Raw genomic sequence first — 22,538 nt, 5'->3', positions numbered from 1 at the left:
TGTAAAAATAATTAAATAAATCAGAATCTGAATTGGCCATGAAAAAATACTAAATACAATCTTCTTTAAAAAAAAAAAAAAAAAACTATAAAACTAAACTAAAAAATTGTACTGACCCCAAACATTTAATTGATAGTTTATTGTGGTTGGGGGAGAATGCTTCATTCATGAAAAAAAAAAAAAAAAACGTTTTTCAGCATGATTTGAGTAAAATGAAGAAAATTTATGACATTAACATTGTCAGATTTTGTTGTTGACTTTGATGTAACAAAAAGAACGCTTGGCAGACAGTTTTGGATATTTCAGCCTCTCCTTGTTCAAGTTGTACTTGCATAACTAGAAAATAGCTGCTCAGAGGAGTTACTGAGTGAACTGATGTGCCTTTAAGAGACTTTGATCTTACTTTCAACTCTGAGGGCACAATATTACCATTCACAATATAGAACAATAGTACCATTCACAAAATCCTACCTGTGGCATACTAATCAGATTATTAAATCAAACCGAAAAGCTCAGAAAACTGGTTCATTCTGCAGCAAAGTCCGGGCAATGAGTTTATAGGCCGATAGTATTGTCATTTGCAGTGCAATTTTAAGTTTACCAAGTAGTCATTGTAGCCTAGTGACAGATATTTTCACAGCTAGCAAACCTTAGACTGACGTCTCTGAGTTTTTACAGCTAAATAAACATTGGCTGCTTTTTCAGTTGGATGGGCAGTTCTCCTCCAGCCCTGATTGGTAGAATGAACACAGAAAGGATTCAATGTAACCAGAGGAATTTAGAGTGTGCATGCGACTCTCATAAACATCTGACCCCTCACTTTACACACTCGGTTCCTCCTCTAGTGCTACCTTTCTAGTTTTCCCTTCTCTGCATGTATGCTCAAGATCTGGGAACGTATACCAGAGTGAACTAAAGTTTGTTTGTGGTCGCTGTGAATATTCTCGACCATGAAGTGGAGGGTGGTGCTATTTGCTTTTCTTGTTTCTCTTTTGATCATTCAGTTTGGTGAGTATCTTACCTCTCAAGAGGCCACATTGTACATTAAGTAGAAGTGACTTTTGGTAACAAAAGGAGATTAAGAAAAGCATTTAACTGTATAAAGCAGCTATGCATGTAAAACATTTAAAGTTGCATATAAAATACATAAATGTGATCATTTTGTTGGTGCATTAGTAAGTTTTACTCTGTTTTGTACACATGAGAAATGTTTAAAATTATGTACACACACAGAGAATAACATCAGTAGCCTAGTAAGAGTAACTGAAAACCTTTGCAGTGCATGATGCTGTATCCACACCACTAGGTGTCAGTATAAGTCCAAGATGACTGCCATTTAAATAAATTGATAAAACACTTTCTCATGATGGCATGTTTTCAATAGACCAAGTAGACATTCTACTAACTATAAGTAACTTACACGGGCAAAGTAGGCCTATATACTGAACTGGTTTTGGCGGAGTGGTGCTAAAATCACACCATGTGGAATTTCATGGAATACATGAATTGATAAAATGTATTGTAAATGAAATGTAAGTCACATTGTATAAAATGCACAGATGATATGCATGAATAATGTCAAAATTACTGAGTATAATAAATATGAACAGAGTTAAATATCGACAGTGTTTCAGAATGGTTTGTCGCATGAAAAACAGGTATGTGCCAAAAGATTGAACCTGACCCGAAGACCAAAGCTGAGAAGAGACCAAATGGAAAGTCCAAGACTGTGAAGGGGCCAGGAAAGGGAACCTCTTCCAAATCTAAAGTGAAAACCACTCCTGAAACCCCCAAAGAAGCCCAGACATACCTCACCCAGGTGGTAAACAAGGGAAAGTTCCAGAAAGTGGGCGACACGCTGACTGTCCAAGCAGGTGATGTGTTAGAGCTGAGGTGTAAAGGAAATCCTGTCCAGTGGGCTGTTCCTGCATATCTGGAAGAGGATGATGAAGGACGACTCAGGTATGAGCTAACGGTGATCACTAATCTGGGATCACATTTGATTGTATTAGTTTAGTTCAATGAATCAATTGTTGTTTTTGTCTGTATTTTTAGGACAGTTCAACATGAACGTTATGGCACACTGACTTTGGCAAATGCAACAGCAGCAGATACAGGGGAGTACACTTGCTATCCCATGTACTGTGAGGATAAAGACTGCAGAAAACAATATGACAAAGGTGTCAAAGTCTTCATCTTTTTCTCAGGTAATATGGGAGTGTAATGTGATGGAACAGTGTGCAAATTGTACAAGTACTCTATAGGTGATTTTATAGGCAATCTATTGAGGTTTGCCTCCCACAAACCCAAACTGAGTTAAGAATTTAAAAGTTGTATAGTGTATTCCAGCTTTAGTTGCCTACATCTGTATTAAAGATGTATATTAAATATTTTATTTTGCCTGTGGAATACTTGGTTCACGTTATTTAGCGGTCAGATATTTCCTAATTTTCTCCACTCTCCATAGCAATTCTTTCTTTCTTTCTTTCTTTCTTTCTTTCTTTCTTTCTTCAAGGGTTAGTTCACCCTCATGCCGTTCCACACCTGTAAGAACTTTGTTAATCTTCAGAACACAAATTAAGATATTTTTTGTTGAAATCCGATGGCTCAGTGAGGCCTGCGTAGCCAGCAATGACATTTCCTCTCTCAAGATCCATTAATGTACTAAAAACATATTTAAAGGTGCTAAAGAGGATCTTTTCGTCAACTGAGAAACCAAAGACTGTTAGTGAGTTTTTGAAATGAGCGCATGCGTAAGAACAACCCCCCTCCTTCACAGCTCATTTCGAGGGAACGCCTCCCAAAACTCGTGCACAAGTATTTGAACACTAGTGTTTACCACCGGCATTCGCTGTGTTGTGTTAGTGGATTCATTATGTCGGACTCACCGCAGGTAACTCATAATCTGCACGTTACTCCTGTCTCCTGACAAAAACATTGCATGCGCCGCCTGTAGAGTGTGGAAAGTTACTGGAGAGCGCAGCCTCGCTCGTCTCTCACAAGGAACGTCATGGCAGTGATTGACAAGCCAGAGGGCCAATCGTTTACGCAATGATTGTGTAAACGATTGGCTGATGTTTTTAAGGCTCTACCTCGTGCACAGATGATGTATATTAATATTATTACTTTCAGTGCACCTAATAAATAGTCTTTTATCAGTTAGTAAAGACAGTTTCAAGTAATATTGCAAAAATGTATAAAACAAAACATCCTCTTTAGCACCTTTAAATCAGTTCATGTGAGTACAGTGGTTCAATATTAATATTATAAAGCGACGAGAATATTTTTGATGTGCCAAAAAAACAAAATAACGACTTATATAGTGATGGCTGATTTCAAAACGCTGCTTCGTTAAGCTTCGGAGCGTTATGAATTTTTTGTGTTGAATCATGATTCAGATCGCATGTCAAACCGCCAAACTGCTGAAATCACGTGACTTTGGCGCTCCGAACCGCTGATTCGACACAAAAGATTCATAACGCACAAAAAAATATTCTTGTCGCTTTATAATATTAATTTTGAACCACTGTACTCACATGAACTGATTTGAATATGTTGTTAGTACATTTATGGATCTTGAGAGGAAATGTCATTGCTGGCTATGCAGGCCTCACGGAGCCATCGCATTTCAACAAAAATATCTTAATTTGCTTTCCGTAGATTAATGAAGGTCTTACGGGTGTGGAATGGCATGAGGGTGAGAAAAAGAAAAGAAATAAAGTTTTTGAGGAAAACATTCCAGGATTTTTCCTCATATAGTGGACTTCAACGAGGATCAATGGTTTGAAGGTCCAAATTGCAGTTTCAATGCAGCTTCAAAGGGCTCTACTTAATCCCAGGTCCGAAACGGTCGGACCTTCAACCCTTTAATCCCTGTTGAAGTTTACTTTATGAGAAAAATACTAGAATGTTTTCCTCAAAAACCTTAATTTCTTTTCGAATGAAGAAAGCAAGACATGAACATCTTGGATGACATGGGGGTACAGGAAATTTTAATTCTGAAGTGAATTAATCCTTTACACTAAACAAAAATTAGAAAGTTTGTCTTGGCAAAATGTATTTTTATGGTTTTAGTTTTAGTTAACAATAATAAACATACCCTTACTGATTATTTTGCAATAGTGACTGTCTGACTGTACTTCATCCTTTCACAATTTGCTCAAGAGTCCAATTTAAACACAGATATGGCAATTGTTCATTGGTATTTTTCTCTTAGACCCTCAGGAGTTGTTTGTACCTTCCTCTGATTATTACGAGGTCATTCAGCTTCGCACTAACTGGCCCACCGTCCTGCCATGTCAGGTGACATCTCCACTAGCAAAGGTGACTTTACACCGGGAATTTCCTCCAATGGAGGTGAAAGTGGATGGACGAGAGATCTCCTTTGATGTCAAGAAGGGCTTCACCATCCACAGGCCGAAACAGTATCATGCTGGTTCTCTCTACTGTGTGGCAAGCCTGGGGAACCTTCGCCAGAGCTCAACCAAGTACATGCTCATCTATGTCAACTGTGAGATTTTTTTAATGCAGTACATAAGCATGTGACCATATAAACCAGACTGCAGAAATGATTTCAGAATGCGTGTATATACCCTGGCAGATCCAGCCGCCCCTCCGTTTCCTGCAGTCCAGACATCCTCTGACACTGTGGCAGTGGGACAGAATCTCCAGGTGACATGCACTGTGGTGGGAGAGCAGGACGTGGTGGTAGATTTTACCTGGGAATATCCTGGGCAAAAGGTTAGACCAGAGGGTATACCAAATACACACAGCCTCACAAACTAGTGAGTCCCCCTGTAGTTTGATCACCAAAATTACATATTTAAACAGTTTTTCCTGTGGGAAAAAACTTAGTGCCTTAAAATAGCTTGAATATAACTATACACCATTGCATCATTTATTATACGTGGATTTATGAATATGCTAATCAGCCCAACCTCCACAAGCTCAAAAATCCACTCGGTCAACTTACTGAGGTAAATGCTGCACAAGGGTATCGCTCTTTACAACGTCAGACACACAACGGTAATTAATATGATTAGCATTTTGCTTGACTACGTTATCAAACAGCTAATAATGTGTTGCTAATGATTAACAAACCATGTTCCCATTCAGACAGCTGCCTTCTAAAAATCAGCATCCCTACAAACGTTTTGAACAACTCAGAACGTCAGTGGAGAAAGGCATATAGTTCATCATAACATTGTAATATACATCATACACCCGCTATATTGCTAAATCTAGTCAAGTCAAGTCAAATTTATTTATATAGCGCTTTTACAATTGGTAATTGTTTCAAAGCAGCTTTACATATTAGAAGCACAGAAAAAAGGGAAGTGGTTAAAAATAAGCTGTACAAACAAGCGTGGTAATATGTAACATATACAAAATGGTGCTACATTAAGCCAATGTCGGCTGACTCCCAGGGGTGGAAAAAAACCCCTAGGAGAAAAACCCAGCGTGCTAACACTGGGAAAAAAGTCCTAGGAGGGAAAAAACCCCTTGGAAGATATATATAATATATGTAAATGGATATGGAGATCAAAATCTGAATTATACATATTTATTATAGAGATTAAAAATAGATTATATATATAGATTATATCTACAAGATTTTTCATATCAACAGAAAAATATAACGGGATAACCTGGCTTCTTTTGAGACTCCTCTGCTTCAGAGCGGTCAAGGTTAATGATATGCTGCTAAAGCCCGCCGGCGCGCTGACATGATTGGTTACAAGGTAGTTTGTGATGTCAGAAACACCAGCGATTTCAAACCGGGTTTTTGAAACTGTCTTTAGATCAGTGCAGTTTTAAAGAGAAAATACTTAGCAATGTTGTCTTATGAATTTGTGCATGGTTTGTCTTATTAAAGCATATTAAAAACACCACATAGATATAAACAACATTAAAAATTTGATTTTCACCACAGGGGGACATTAATAATATTTTAAATATATTTTGTATTTACAGAAACATAGATTTTTGAATAAAACATTGACCCTATAAAGCCTGACATTTTCTGAAAAATCTAATTTGTTGAAATGAAAGTTATTGTTATTAGTTATTGAACTATTAGACAAAATATAAAAGATAGGAGGAACAAAACACCTCATTTTTATTCAGAAGCCCAAACTCAGCAGAAATATGCAATTAGGTACAGCTGCTGCTGATATTTATATGGCCAAAAAGTAAAATTAAATTCTGATAGCTTGTCATGTAAATCAGTAAGATCTGTACACAGTATAGCAGACTTTACTTTCATAAAATGCATATAAATATGAGTTGTCACTCTATATCTCCCAATATTAAGTCTTAGTAAGATGATATGTAAATGCTTAGTTTTATGATAAAAGCTCTGAAGACATAATGCAACACAATGATTGAGATGTAGAAATAAACATTCCTCAAAAGACTGATACACCATATTTGATACTCACATTTTAACATGATTTTTCAAAATAAATAAATTAAGTATGGAAAATCAAGTAAACTTCAGACGCTTCAATCCAGGAAGTGTTCACCTTGAAATATTACTAACAATATAAAGTTATTCTAATGTTTAATGTATTAGATTTCACAGCAAAAAGATAGAATTACTAAAAGACCTTTTACTTGCAAAAAATAAAAGTATAACTATTGATCAGATGATAGAAGGCAAGTAGTAGACTGTGTACAACAGGTTTTTCATCATGTTAACAATTTAGAGACTTAAATATGATACAGCACACTTTTGTAAAATAAATTTATAATTAAATTAAATTGAAATAAATTCATTATTTAAAATATTTATTTATTTATATTTACTTTTTATTTTTCATTATCAGATTGGGCGCCCGATGTACACCCAGGACAGTGTGCAGACAGTGCAGGTGGATGGGCAGAACCGACAGCGATCGCAGACAGTACTGCTGGTGGATGAGGTCAGAGAGGTTGACCAAGGAACATACACCTGCACAGCTCAGAACCTACAGGGTTCAAGGTCTGCATCTACCTCTGTCAAAGTGCAGTCAGCACAAACCAACACCAAGCCTAAGAAACCATGAAGCGCTGTCAAAGAAGTCCCACAGAAACCTGAAAACCTGGATCATGTCAATCAGATATGTAAGCAATAAAGTACGAGAGGCTGTGCTGTATCGTGACGTGAATAAGTCATTGTTAGGCACGACGCAAAGCAGAGTGCCTGCAACCCCTTCAGCCGTGACTTATTCACGATAGAGCACTAGCCTCTCGTACCTTATTGCTTTTATAAAACGGTTACCACACAATACAAATATTAAAGCCAAAAATATGTATCAATGCAACTTTCATGAAGTAAACTTTTACTAAAAGCCTTCCTTCCGCCGGAAAAAATAGTCCCTGACCGTGAACAGCAACAGAAGTTACATTATTATGCCATTAGATGGCGGAAAAGATTGTCTTTATGAGTGTGTCAGACTTTTATGTTGAAAAGACTGAATTGTTGTGAACACGGAACAAGACGCAATTAAAAAATGCTAGCGCTGTCAGTCATGGGAAACCCCCTTAACTGTTAAAAGGACAGGATAATACATCGGACATTTAAACAGATTTTTTATTATGAACATAGGACTGACCTGAAGGAAAATGCTAAATTTGAATGCAGGTAATAAACTCGCTCACTCGATCTCTTTCTCACAATACTTTTCTACATTATACAGTAAGCTTCAATGAACAATATAAATTGAGAACAAACAGTTTACATTGCTAAGAGTGGTTGCTAAGGGTGTTGTGTAGTGATACACAGAACCGTTGGGTGAAGCGGTCATAGCCGTGTTCTACTGTGAATCAAATTGACCAATCAGAATCAAGGACTGGAACTAACCCTTTTATAATCTCAGCTACTAAATGGCTGTAAATTAACAAGCTTCTAATAATCTTCACAGAACACTGTGTTTTTTCCTTCTGTGACGGAAACCAGATGCAACAGAGCAATAATAATACTTTTTTACACAATATGTGCACTACTATTGTTTCACTGACCCTGCGGGCAAGAAAGCAAAGGGGATTGTATATCTGAGAATATAAATATCATCTGAGCACAAAATTAAAATTTGCCAATCAAACATGCAACAATAGAAATGAGGGTCTAGAGTCTTCTTAGAGCCTATTTAACAACATTTAACTATAGGCTATTTACACATTTCTAAGATTGTGCGGTTTTGAATCCTGTCTACATATGTTTTTATACTATGAAAATAAAACACAGTATATTAATGCCAGCTTCTGTTGTCTGTGTCCTTTATAAACTATTACTATTATAAACTGAATCCCAGAAATACCACAGCTTTAACATAACCAGCAGAGGGCGACACATTTGTGATGTTGAAAACACAGAAAAAGCAATGTGTTCATATCACAACAACCACCACTGGCCATTACAGCCCATGAAACCCCTGACTGTCTTAACCCCCAAGTATTGATATTCATAATGTGTTAGGAAGCCATTGGTTAAAAAAAAAAAAAATGTTTATTCATATTTTCTTGTATAGGTGCACAGCACTGTAATAATAAATTGTAAACTGAAGTTGCTGAATTCAGTAAGCTAAAAGGCTGAAACGTCTCAGCATATTAGAATGATTTCTGAAGGATCATGTGACACTGAATACTTTAGTAATGATGCTGAAAATTCAGCTTTGTCATCACAGGAAAAAAAATACATTTCAAAATAGGTCTATATTAAAATAGAAACAGTTCTTTAAAAAGGTAATAATGTTACACAATATTAACCTTTTACTCTATTTTTGATCTTTCAAAGACTCAACACTTCTTTCAAAGGCATAAACAAACCAAACTGCCCAGAAGCTGATTCTTTTTTACTCATTTACTGTTCCTTAAATGAAAGCATTCAGGATGTCTCTCTTCTATCCTCAAAGGGCAGGAAGTATAGTGTGCACTCAGGTGTGTTCCTGCCCAGAGGCCATAGAGTCAGAGAGTGAGCGAAGAGGAGCGGTAATGACAGGCCGCTGACTATCAGTCTTACTCAATATAACGAGGTCTGGGGGGCAGATATGAGTCTGTTTAGATGCATCTGATTTTGTAAGAGTTCTGTGATTAATTATAACAACCAGATTTGTCAGAGCTTAGGATACACCTCTTTGATTATGGCTGTTCTGTTCGTTCCCATCGGAAGTGCATTACCTGTGTAAAAATATTATAAAGCTGATGCAGCGCTTACACAACACAGGCTTAGGTCTTAATTGTGCTCCAGTTTACATATCCAGATAAACAGCAGAAACGAAGGAGTCTATAGGTCTACTATACCATTCATAAGTTTGAGGTCAGTAAGTTTTTATTTATTTAAGTGTTTTTTAAAGAAATTAATACTTTTAATTCAGCAAGGATGCATAGACTTTCACATTGTTACACAAAAGTTTTATTTCACAAATCTTGTTCGGAACTTTTTATTCATCAAATGATTCTGAAAAACAGGTGGTTTCCACAAAAATATTAAGCAGCACGGCTGTTTTCAACACTGATAATGATAAGAAATGTTTCTTGAGCACCAAAGCAAATACCAGAATTATTTCTGAAGGAAATGTGACACTGAAGACTAGAGCAGGGGTTTTCAAATTGGGGTCCGGGGACCTCCAGAAGGTTCTAAGGGGTCCCCAGAAAATTTCAGAGAATAAAACGACAAAACAAAAATGGTTAAAGTCTACCGAACAGGTAGACTCATTTTTAAATCTTTCTCTCCTTTCTTGCCGTATACATACTTTCCAGAATTGTAGCCTATATGTTTGCTTTGTATCTTTCTAGTGAGTTTTTCTCACTATAGTCCCCTTTATCTTGCTCACTGGTGTTGCAAGGCAGTATTCTTAAAGTACGTAAGCAGATACATTTATTGTGAAAGTTGCTTATACAAATCATTTTTAATTGAAATTGTTCTTCTTCATGTTTATACATCCAACATTATGTATAGCCCATTTAAAGGGTTAGTTCACCCAAAAATGAAAATTATGTCATTTATTACTCACCCTCATGCCGTTATACACCCGTAAGACCTACCTTAATCTTCGGAACACAAATGAAGGATTTTTTTTTTTTTTTTTAAATCCGATGGCTCCGTGAGGCCTTCATAGGTAACAATGACATTTTCTCTCTCAAGACCCATTAATGTACTAAAAATATATTTAAATCGGTTCATGTGAGTACAGTGGTTCAATATTAATATTATAAAGCGACGAGAATATTTTTGGGGCGCCAAAAAACAAAAAAACAAAAAAAATAACGACTTATATAGTGATGGCCGATTTCAAAACAACGCTTCAGGAAGCATCGGAGCATAAATGAATCAGTATCGAATCTGCTGTTCGGAGCACCAAAGTCACGTGATTTCAGCCGTTGGAAGTTTGACACGCGATCTAAATCATGATTCGATACACTGATTCATTTATGCCCCAATGCTTCATGAAGCATTGTTTTGAAATCAGCCATCACTAAATAATTCGTTATTTAGTTTTTTTGGCACACCAAAAATATTCTCGTCGCATTTTAATATTAATATTGAACCACTGTACTCACATGAACTGATTTAAATATGTTTTTAGTACCTTCATGGATCTTGAGAGAGGGAATGTCATTGCTCCCTATGCAGGCCTCACTGAGCCATCGGATTTCAACAAGAATATCTCAATTTGTGTTCCGAAGATGAACGAAGGTCTCACGGGTATGGAATGAGGGTAAGTAATAAATGACAGAATTTTCATTTTTGGGTGAACTAACCCTTTAAGTTTAGAAACAATATGTTGTATTTATAATGTCACACTTATTATTTATCTAACATTTTAAATGTTTTTTCATACATAAAAATATATAGATGGATTTTAGGAAGGGAATCCCTCATAAAAGGTTCATCATATTTGGGGTCCTTGGCAATATGGAAGGCCGTTTCAGCATAAAAACGTTCCAGCGTTACTCGTCGTAATTATATTTTTACTAGTAACAATTAAATTAAAGAGCTCTATAATTTAATTTGTACTAGTAAAAATTACAATTACAGAGCTCTATAATTCAATTTTTACTAGTAACAATTATAATTGTAGAGCTCTCTAATTCGGTTTTTACTAGTCACAATAACAATTATAGAGCTCTACAATTAAATTTTTACTAGTAACAATTACAATTACAGAGCTCTATAATTCAATTTTTACTAGTAACAATTATGATTATAGAGCTCTCTAATTCAATTGTTACTAGTAACAATTCCAATTAGAGAGCTCTACAATTAATTTATTACTAGTCATATGTCTCCATTGACTTCCATTCATTTTTAATTATAGAGCTCTGTAATTCAATTGTTACTAGTAACAATTGGGATTATAGAGCTCTCTAATTGAATTCTTACTAGTAACAATTACAATTATAGAGCTCTCTAATTCAATTTTTACTAGTAACAATTACAATTATAGAGCTCTCTAATTGAATTCTTACTAGTAACAATTACAATTATAGAGCTCTCTAACTGAATTCTTACTAGTAACAATTGAATTACAGAGCTCTTCAATTGATTTATTACTAGTAAAAATACACATTAAAGATATGTGTAATTGCAGAGCTCTATAATTCAATTACAGAGCTCTCTAATTCAATTGTTACTAGTAACAATTGAATTAGAGAGCTCTCTAATCGTAATTGTTACTAGTAACAATTGAATTACAGAGCTCTCTAATCATAATTGTTACTAGTAACAATTGAATTAGAGAGCTCTGTAATTCAATTAGAGAGCTCTATAATCAAATTGTTACTAGTAAGAATTCAATTGTAGAGCTCTCTAATTGCAATTCTTACTAGTAATAATTAAATTATAGAGCTCTCTATTTCAATTGTTACTAGTAACAATTGAATTAGAGAGCTCTATAATTGAATTACAGAGCTCTCTAATTGAATTGTTACTAGTAAGAATTAAGTTACAGAGCTCTATAATTCAGTTCTTACTAGTAACAATTAGAATTAGAGAGCTCAGTAATTGCAATCTTACTAGTACAAATTGAATTACAGAGCTCCACAATAGCAATTCTTACTAGTAACAATTGCATTACAGAGCTCTGTATTCGGAGACATATCATTATGCTAATCGTGCCTTATGCATATTCAACTGGGGTCAGTGGCGTAACTTTGTTTTACAAAGTGGGTGGGACAAGAATGTGTATGGGTGGGGGGGGGGGGGGGTAATGTTGTATTATTATTACAATAATAATGATATGATATTAAAATTATAAATGTGTTCAAATATGATAGTTTTCCCACATCTGCTATAATACAATATCGTTAGTCTCGAGAATATGTACATTAGTTAATAAATACGACGATCCGCCTTTGATAATTGAATGTCCTGATGGACTAGTGGCAGTTTTTCCGATTAGGATGCAAGAGGTTCCCGGTTCTAATCCAAGCAAGTGAATTTTTTTTTTTTTTCTCATTAAAACCAAAGATTTGCATCAGTGATTGTATATCAAGAGCAGTGACACGTTATATGTATTTTGTTTTTGTGATTTCAACGTATGGAATAGAGAGTCTCCGCAAAAGCGATAGATTGAAGTGCTAATCCGTGTGCACGAGCGCTGTGAACCCTGTTGCACGCGCCTCTGATAACAACGAGCGAGCACTCAACAACAACATAATTTCAAAAATAACATACCCCAGCGCCAAATCGCCTATTATTAACACAATTTGATAATCAATTCAATAGAGGTGTTTATTTTGTATTAGATATCCGCGATAATCATTCTATTATTGCATAACAATACTAAACACTGTAAATATTTAAAATTAATTTATACTCCTTAATATCAAGTTTGTCAAAACACTTTGGGTGGCTTAGGGCATTTCACCCTATATTATGTCCAGTGATATGGAGTGTTCTTGGCTCTTAGCTTTACCAATATACAAAGGTGAATGAATATAACGACTAAATATAGCTAGGCTTTCATCTCAGGCATCATCTTAATTTTGCTTTAATGTGAACATGATTAATATGTTACCTAAGTCTGTAAAATTTTTCAGGATACTTTAGAACCACGCTACAGGGCTTTTATTTTGAAACTCACTTTTGTAGGCGGGAAATCTGCAATCTGTTTTGCATCTCATGAATAGGAGTTTTTACTAGTAATAATACAATTATAGAGCTCTGTAATTAGAATTGTTACTAGTAAGAATTGAATTAAAGAGCTCTCTAATTCAGTTTTTACTAGTAACAATTACAATTAGAGAGCTCTATAATTCAGTTTTTACTAGTAACAATTGAATTAGAGAGCTCTCTAGTGGAATTGTAGAGCTCTGCAATTGGATTATTACTAGTAACAATTGAATTACAGAGCTCTGCAACTGAATTCTTACTAGTAATAAATGAATTGCAGAGCTCTCTAATTGGAATTGTTACTAGTAAAAACTGAATTATAGAGCTCTACAATTCAGTTGTTACTAGTAAGAATACAATTGCAGAGCTCTATAATTCAATTAGAGAGCTCTACAATCATAATTGTTACTAGTAAAAAATGAATTATAGAGCTCTCTAATTGTAATTGTTACTAGTAAAAACTGAATTAGAGAGCTCTTTAATTTAATTGTTACTAGTAAAAATATAATTACGACGAGTAACGCTGGAACGTTTTTATGCTGAAACGGCCTTCCATATGGCAAAACCCCTGGACTAGAGTAATGATGCTGAAAATCCAGCTTTGCATACATTTTAAAATGATTTAAAACAGTTATTAGTTACAGTTATAATTTATACCCAATAATATTTCACAATATTACAGTATTTTTGATCAAATAAATGCAGCCTTGGCAAGCAAAACGGACGTCTTTCAAAGAAAGACATACACATCCAGCAGTTCCTTTATGTAATCGCCAGGTGTCGCTATAGAGGCGGCTCTGATAAATGACTGAAGCTGTAGATTAGTTCAAATCTCAGAGAGGGAAACAGGAGCGCAACATTACGTTGTGCAGGACTCCGATATCACATCATCTCCACCGCGTCTCTACAGATCTCCGTCGGCGCCGAGGATAGACTCTTTTCTTCTAAAACAATCTAGATAATCTCTTGCGATCCAGACTTCAGTCTCATTTATCTTGTGATTGAGACCGCGAGCAATAATGGTGAGTCTGCTGTGACTTTATAGCTAATCTGTTTGCACTTGCTGCAGTGTCTCTATATAGACCGCCGCATATAGTCTGTATGCACAGCTCAATGGTGCACATCACTGGTCTTTATTATCTATCTATCTATCTATCTATCTATCTATCTATCTATCTATCTATCTATCTATCTATCTATCTATCTATCTATCTATCTATCTATGTATATGTGCGTGTTTACAGGTGTCTTTCAGTTTGTTACACTGAAGAGCTGCAAAAGAATTTCACATACATGCATGTCAGAACATCTCATGTCAGGCTAATAGTAGCTAGTGGACAGCAACATAAAATGTTAAAGAAAGAGTTTTTTTTAATAGTTTTAAACAAATGCATTAATCAATGCATCTCATATATCTGCTTAAAATAAACACAATTCTTATATAACAGTATTTGTTTTTGTTTTTTGTCATGGCAGCAGATTGTTATCTTCCCAGAGATTGTATATGCGTACAGAGTGGTGCGCTTTTGTTTGAAAAACTATAATGCATTCCTAGCAGGTCAGTTCCATTAGAGTAAGGTCACTAAGAAGTTTTCTCAACACTTAATAGGTTGCCACAAACCATAAAAAGGCAATTTGCATAGCTGGAGTGCAGGCTGCCTGTTCCTGTCATCTGCCTTGGTGGTCGCATTGCGCTCGGACCCCATCTCACTCTCTCTGCAGCGTGTACATGTATTTGCGGGCGACTGTTTTGAAATGTTTGGGTGGGAGCCCTTACTCTAGACTGCAGCTCTGCTTTTGATGCCCTGAATTTAGGGACAAAAGGGAACTGAGTAGCGTTCTTCTCTGCTAGGCAGTAACCTTGGAAACCAGGGGCCACAACAGGACCCCTGACCTATGGAGTCACGGCCCATTGTGGGAGTGGCTCTCAAGTGGAGCTGGTCAGAGGGCGTGAAGCTCCTCCGCAGGTCTCACATCTCCTTTCAGCTGCAGAATGTGCAAACGGGGTGTCTAACAACATAAAACTGCACTTAGGGTGGCTTTTAGATGAGGCTGTTGGACGGCTGACAATGGACTGCTTCTTGTGCATTTCACTGAATGCTCACAGCGCACGTGCATACAGAGCCACCTAAAGAAGCCACTGGGTTAGGTATTTATTTTTAGGGTTTTCAGCTGTTCTGATTTTGCAGGAAACATCCATGACAGCTGTCAGATGAGACTAACAGTAGAAGCTCATGTCCATGCAAAGAATTTGACACAAACTGTCATACAATCCTTGACTCGCACTGCTGAATATATCATTAGGTAACTGCTCTGCTATTCTGGGCCAGACATAATAACATTAGCTCAACCAATGGCGTGAATTTGGGGGTGGAACTACCTGTCTGACATAATCTAAGCCAAGAGAAGTGTTTGAAACATGTTTGAAAACAGTCATTTTTTGCAGTTCTTCTGGATGACACTAGTGGTGTAGAAATGACACAGTTCACTTAACGATTCTGGTTCCATAATGATACAATATACAGCTCTGGAAAAAATTAAGAGACCACTCCAAGTTCAGAAATCAATGTTAAGTGGTCTCATAATTTTTTCCAGAGCTGTATATTTAACTTTTTATTCATTTTTTTAATTCATTGTTTTCCCCCCCAAAAATTAAGCAGCACAACTGTTTTCAACATTGATAATAATAAGAAATGTTTCTTGAGCATCAAATCAGCAAATTAGAATGATTTCATGTTAAAGGCCCACTGAAGAGTGTTGGAACGCACAGCATTATTCAGTGTTTTGACGTAATTTCAACTGAAACAGGAAAACAGGGCGATATATCGAACAGCCCCACCCCTTTTTTTAAATAGCCAATAGTGTTTCGTTTATGTTACAGCTCGCCAGAGCCATTAGACTCTGTAAAACCTCTGTTTCCTTCTAATCTCGAACTGTTTCTCCTCATAATGTCCTTTATATCACTTATTTACAGCATTATGTGCAGAATTCAAATGGGTCCGAAACCTTTTGTGGTCTGTGCCGACTCGTGCTTATGATCCACTCTATGCTCTCGTGTCTCTGGGCCAGAGCAGATTGTGCGGTTAATGTGAAACTAACGTGAAAACGGACTTCATTCGCGTCAATGGAAAGCATATTTACACTGTCTGAATCATTACCTATTCTCTATATAGTGCACTACGTGCCATTAACCATGTAGAAACTAGTAAATGTGTGAATAAATGACCGATTTCAGCTGAGGCTTCATCATCTGTAAGAGTGTAGGAGGAGGCGGGACTTCAGATTCTAGAGAGCATTTGATTGGACCGAAGATTTGACGAGAAACTGAAGTGTGATTTGATGCCATAAAAATCCATGATCCATTTTAGCGGAAGTGAGAGACTCTAAGTTTTGAATGCTTATATCTCCTAAATGCGAATTTTGTAATTGTTTTGGAACACACCAGCTTATTCATAACCTTAAGGCTAACATATTCATACTAAAAATGAATATATTAAAAAACATCAAGCTAAAAAACTTAAATTTTGATTTCAGGGGGACTTTAAAGGTAGGGTAGGCAAATTCAGTCCGAATGCAATGATATGATGTCCTACCTGCCTGTCAACATATGTATTTCCATACCTCCGCGCACCCTGCTCGCGTAGACATCACACATTCACAGCGTGTTCCATGAGGCTAGGCAGAGTTGTAGACACACAGTCATCAGATGCTGTAAACAAACAGCAGATATTTTTTACAGTTCCTCCTGAACCAAAACAACAAGCTTATGCTGCGTTCATGCCATCTTGTAACTGTAATTACGAGATGGAAACCTTTGATGTTCTACCCAGAGTTGTTCATGTCCTCAGAGACACCTGCGAGCATTTTTTGAGAACGTGCGAGTTAAAATATGACGTGGTCGCATTTGAGTTCATGGTCACACACTCAATCGGTGTCTGCCTACCTGCACTTGCATTAGGGACTTATCTAATATGTCAAGTATTATCGACTATTTGGCTATTTGAAATCAAATCTTCCGCCATCGTCTTGTCAGTCAGCTCCTCACTCTCCTGTTAAATGAAATCTGACTCCTCCTGCTGATCTGTGCTGCAATTCTCGTTCAGCTCATGCTGCATTGAACAAACACGTTCAGTTTTTAATGGAAGTGTCTGTGATTTTGATTTTTGTTACTATTCACCTTATTTCTCAGGTAAGATTGGGCACGGCCATTTGTAAATTTAATGTATCTGTCATTCACTTCCGGTTATTTTTAGCTATACAAAATAGCTCATTGATGGTGCTTGATATTACAAACTGGATATTGCAAATTGTTATTTCCCTATAGCAGCTAATAAAACTGAAGACTCACATTCACAGAAAACACCCAAAATCAAAAAATTAAAACGACAGTGGGTGGGCAAGTGATGTAACCTGCATTGCGGCTAAACACCGGTAACATAGGTAATATCTACTATTGCAGCAAGCCTATTAGTCATATACACATGCATTGCGCACTGATGATGAAACACGCAAATTAGGAATTTAGGAATTAAGTCGTCTAAAAATGAAGAGGTCAGTAGCTGATTATTTTAAAAAACAAGCGTGTAGGGTTGAGGATGCTAGACTGCTATTGCTAGCCTCTCCTAAATTTACTGCCCTACCTTTAAGACTGCCGAAATACCTGATGAAAATTCAGCTTTGCATCACATGAATAAATTACATTTTAAAATATATTCAAATAGAAAACAGTTATTTAAAATTGTAATAATATTTCACAGTATTGCTGTTTTTACTGTATTTTTGATCAAATAAATGCAGCCTTGGTGAGTTCGTTGAAAAACATTTTAAAAATCTTACCAAGCTTTTGTACTGTGTAACCAACAAGTGAGTAATACTAATTTGGCATAAGCAATAGGAGAACAGGTGTGTGGCAAGGAAGGCATCATTCAACATTATCAGAAACTACACCTTTGATGCTGGTGCCTGCAGGGCTTTGGCTCAGCAACTAAACCATGCATTAGCATGCAATATCTTCACCTGTTTATGCTTCTATCCTGTAGTTTTTATAGGCCACTTAATATTCGCCTTGCACAACTGAAACCTGTAAACATTCTTCACTCTTTTGTCATTTGCATTGTTGGAAAATAACTAAATAAAGTAGCCACAGTTGGCAGTAGTTTATCTATTTTCAAAATACTGTAGCTTATCCAGTAACAAGCTACTTTTAGTGGTCTAGTGCAGCAAAAATACATTAGTTTTTTCCCACATTTTCATATTTCACATAAATATTTTACTATAAAAAGACTTCTGCAGAGAGATTTGAATTGGTGAATCATTTTTGAATCTCTTACATGTGATGCTCAAATGAATGTTTTAAAAAAATTAAAATCTGTGGCTGTCTTCTTACAACTAAATATTTAGTTAAAGGGGCAAAATGTAAGAATTTTGCAGTAATATATCCAAAAACCACTAGGCCAGTGTTATATATTTTGTTCACTTGACTACTTACAATATCCCAAATGTTTGCAACTATTTGTAAATCGTGAGAAAATTGCAATTTTAACCAAGGCTCTGGGACGTGTGAGGAGTCACCTGTCAACTGCGTCAAACCCGCGTTACCCTCGGTTTCTAGTTTTATTTTGAAGAAACCATGGAAACACCAAAGACGCTTTAATATATTACACGTTTTAATAGGCAGGGGAACAACTGTTTTGATATATTTATTGACAGAAAACTAATTATCGTTATATAGCTCAACACGTTTAGTCTTATTGTTTAAATCTAATCTTCTTGATTTTTTGCGAGTACCATGCTTTACCATGCCTCAGAAAAAAACACTTTTGTCAAGTAGCTAACATAGCATAATCAGATGCAGCTTTATTTTTAGTAACAGTAATATAGCATTTTCTCAATCATACAATATGTTTTAAAATTAATTGCATGCCATTTATCAACTCAAGCCATCCAGCTTTCAACACACTCAAATGTATCTAATATGATAAACAGAGCTGCGTTACTTCATACTCATGACCGGAAAAGCAGTAGCAGCGCTGGTGACTGTGGCATAATAAAAGATCTGCTGCTCGCGAGGCGTATCGCTTCAATCGCTCCAGCAGCCTCGTTCAGCCCCCATAACACTCGGTCCTGCTCTGCTTCATACTACAATAACGTTAATAATCACATCCATGAACATGATTTTTTCCCCAAGTCCTATCCCAATTCTTTTCCACCGGCTGTGAGGTGAAGACCACATCTCCCAAGATTCCGCGCTCAAACATCATCAAGCTACGCCTTTGTTTTGAATAGGCCTCTAGCAACCTCTAGCGGACAGAAAATATTACATATTGCACCTTTAATTCAAAAGCCCTCCTTGTTTTTGTGCCAAAAAAGTAACTTGAATGTAGTTAGATTTTTGTTAGTTGTCTTTAGTAAATAAATAAATGAAGTTTAACTACTTTAAATTATGAGTAGCTATTTCAAAGTTGCTTCACCAACAGGGTATTCCAGGTTGCTCTTAACTACATACTGTAAATACCACCAGCCACAAGACTTTAGTGAAGACAGTGGGCTTGTAGCATAGCTGGACCTAGTGAAATGAACTAATCATGGCTGTAATCATCCTGCTGAGTTTTTCCTCCTCTTCACCTCTCCTTGCTGGCCCGCTATCCCATGAGCCCCATTGGCTCATCTCACACTGTGTAGAAAGTCTCGTGCAGGATTAGGATTAGTCAGCTTTCTTTCTCAGGACACACCCTTACACTCACCACTGAGATTCTCCTTTTGCCTTTAGATCCTTTTATCCGTTGAGAGAAGCGTCTGTTGTTGTAATTAAAGATTTGTAGCTTTGGAGAAAAAAATAGAAGCTCAGATCCTGCAACATTACCTCTGATGCAAAATGATGATTAAATTGACTCTATTTCAGTAATGTATCCTGCTCGGCCAAAATTCATTCTGGATGTTTGTTTGCCTTCAAGCACAAACTGTAGCTTTGTGATGATTCTTTATGATTCTGTTATTATACTAAACAAACCAAGTGCTGACTGTGCTCTTGCAAAGTGGTTCCACAACAATCTTTTGGTATGAAACATTTCCTTTGCTCTAGGTCGCTAACACAAAGGATCAGTTTCATTCCCATGCGATAATGTGTTATTGGAAAGAATTTGATTTGTCTTAATTTCGCTGCCTATAAAACAATTAATTAAATACAACAAGGCCTGGTTGTACGATCTAATCACAGTTATTTTAGATAACCACAATAATTTTTCAGTTTAAATTTCAATCACATTTTGCCAAATAAGCCTTCAAATACATGATATTGTGTCATCTTTTCTGGTGTGGTAGGGAGAAGAAAGAGTGTCAAAAGAATAACACACATATATATATATATATATGTATATATATATATATATATATATATATATATATATATATATATAATATAAAATATTATTCAGTACACAAATATAGTCAAATGTCTTCCTTCAAACAAAATGAAGGTCTATGATTGTGGGTTTATTCAGACTGCATCATGTATTATATTATATAATGTTATATTATATTATATTATATTATATTATATTATATTATATATATATATATATATATATTATATCATATTAATAAACTGCTCAGAGATGCAAAGGTTGATCTAAGTAGTTTATTAAAGGGTAATCCAAAGACGTGATCCAAAAAACAGGCAAAGGTCATAAACATAGGGTAAACAGTCCAATACAAACACCAGGCTTGAAACTCAGGCAAACAAGGTGATCCAGACAACAGGCAGGGGTCAAAACCACAGGACAGAAAATCAATGGCACTCTCAGAAATGCAGTAGTGACACATACAAGACTTCGCAATCAATGACAGAATGAACCAGGCTTATATAGGCAAGGACTGACAAGGTAATGTGAACCAGCTGAGAACCATCAGGGATAATGAGACCGGGCAGTGAGTTCTGGGAAATGTAGTTTGTGAGGAAATGACATAGTCTATATTATATTATATTATATTATATTATATTATATTATATTATATTTTCGTAGCATTAACGTTTATTATATGGGCCTATTTTATTAAAAAAATTATTATTATAGTATATATGATTATAAATAAATAAATAAAAAAAACATATTAGGCTTACACTGTAAGTGACATGAACAAAACTCAAATCTCAATTATATGTATGTAAATTCTTGAAAATATTATGGCTGCCAATATATTAAAACAACCTATAAAAATAGAAATATATTCAATTCCAGATTTTTTTTTAGTTCCAATTTACTTGTGTGCAAAACATTTAACCCTAGGTCACGGCAGCTGCAATTAGCGCACTACATGTTGTTTTGGATGAAATGTCTGTACTAATGAGGAAGTAAATAATAATTTGTGTGAAACATAGTTGAGGAGGGTTCATTTCCTCCTCATCAAATTTCCAACCAATCATAAATGACAGAAACTACTTCAGGGTGATATCGATTACAACACTTTGTTTCATTTGTTTCCATTACTCAAATATTTTTCATAGTGTTAAACAGGTTGTAATTCAAAACTACCTGGCAATCAGTTTGCAGTTTTTCTCTGAAGGTATGTTGGGCTGCAGAATAGTAGAGGAGTCAAACTCCTGTACTTATTGTTTCTTTTTATAGCTGTCTAATGGCTGCTTTCCATAAATGTACAGTGTTGTGTAGTTTTTCTGAGGTTTTTCTTTTTTTTTTCTTTTTTTTTGAGTTTGGAGTCTATTTTTCCACTTCTTTTGTAGATCTCACAATGAAAAAAATACTCAAATTTGTTTATGAAAGATGTTCTATGACTTTTCTAAGCAATTAGTCTTGATTTTCATACCTATTCAAACTTAAATATCTTCTAAGGCACTCAAAATTTTGGATTCATGATGATGGACTGAGGTTGAGGATCAGTTGTCTCTCATCAGGAGTCAGATAGATATCTGAGAGCAGGCTTAGACTTGTCTACCTTACCACATCTTCATCCTCCCTCTGCTCTCTTTCTTCTTTTTCATTCGGTACTCCTTCTCCTCTGTCATCTCTGAAAGGCCTTGGCAATGGTTGAATTTATGGAATCTTCTAGACTGACGAGCCTGGAGGGGAGAGAATATGCAACACTGTATTTAAGAAACATGACTGGGGCACAGTTGCGTTTACGAATTACAAAGTCTGCTTCGTCCTTCAGTAGCTATTTATTTTTCTGTTTGATCTCTCTGCCAGCCTGCCTGTGAAATAACCCTCATGTAAATATGGCCTTTCCAAAAATCTCTCTCCCAGAAAGAATATGTTTGTCTAGTTGATCCTTGGCCAAGAGTGACGTACTTTACATTGGTTAAAGTGTATCATAAAGTCAGCTGAGGCATTCTAGAAGTGAGATTAGCCCTTTCTGACACCTGTAGCAAAATCGAATGATGATGTATCGACCAATACCAAATATTTTTTTCGCTTAAAGTATGAAGTAT

General features: G+C 35.9%; 2 protein-coding genes across 2 annotated transcripts in view; both read left to right on the top strand.

The window, feature by feature from the left end:
- Positions 1 to 43: 43 nt before the first annotated feature.
- Positions 44 to 7,294, top strand: LOC125259360 (platelet-derived growth factor receptor-like protein). The gene is made up of 6 exons (XM_048176974.1): positions 44 to 1,008; positions 1,659 to 1,962; positions 2,056 to 2,207; positions 4,217 to 4,510; positions 4,601 to 4,740; positions 6,828 to 7,294. Exons 1-6 carry the CDS (start codon positions 951 to 953, stop codon positions 7,044 to 7,046), a joined length of 1,167 nt encoding a protein of 388 aa, XP_048032931.1. The 5' UTR covers positions 44 to 950; the 3' UTR covers positions 7,047 to 7,294.
- Positions 7,295 to 13,911: 6,617 nt separating this feature from the next.
- The window catches only part of n4bp3 (NEDD4 binding protein 3), a 33,156-nt gene continuing 24,529 nt past the window's right edge, over positions 13,912 to 22,538 (top strand). Inside the window, 1 exon segment of the mRNA XM_048176623.1 lies at positions 13,912 to 14,118. The gene's annotated coding sequence lies outside the window, so the exon portion shown is untranslated.

This window comes from Megalobrama amblycephala, linkage group LG23, assembly GCF_018812025.1.
Source record: "Megalobrama amblycephala isolate DHTTF-2021 linkage group LG23, ASM1881202v1, whole genome shotgun sequence".
In the NCBI taxonomy this organism is placed as follows: Eukaryota; Metazoa; Chordata; class Actinopteri; order Cypriniformes; family Xenocyprididae; genus Megalobrama; species Megalobrama amblycephala.
The sequence above is the reverse complement of the archived record's forward strand: the minus strand, read 5'-3'. Positions and strand labels throughout refer to the sequence as shown.

Excerpts from the sequence above, each read along its gene's own strand:
- LOC125259360 (XM_048176974.1), top strand. The coding sequence starts at position 951 with ATGAAGTGGAGGGTGGTGCTATTTGCTTTTCTTGTTTCTCTTTTGATC. Across the intron at positions 1,009-1,658 it reads TCTTTTGATCATTCAGTTTG|GTATGTGCCAAAAGATTGAA; the intron begins GTGAGTATCTTA and ends CATGAAAAACAG. Across the intron at positions 4,511-4,600 it reads CATGCTCATCTATGTCAACT|ATCCAGCCGCCCCTCCGTTT; the intron begins GTGAGATTTTTT and ends ATACCCTGGCAG.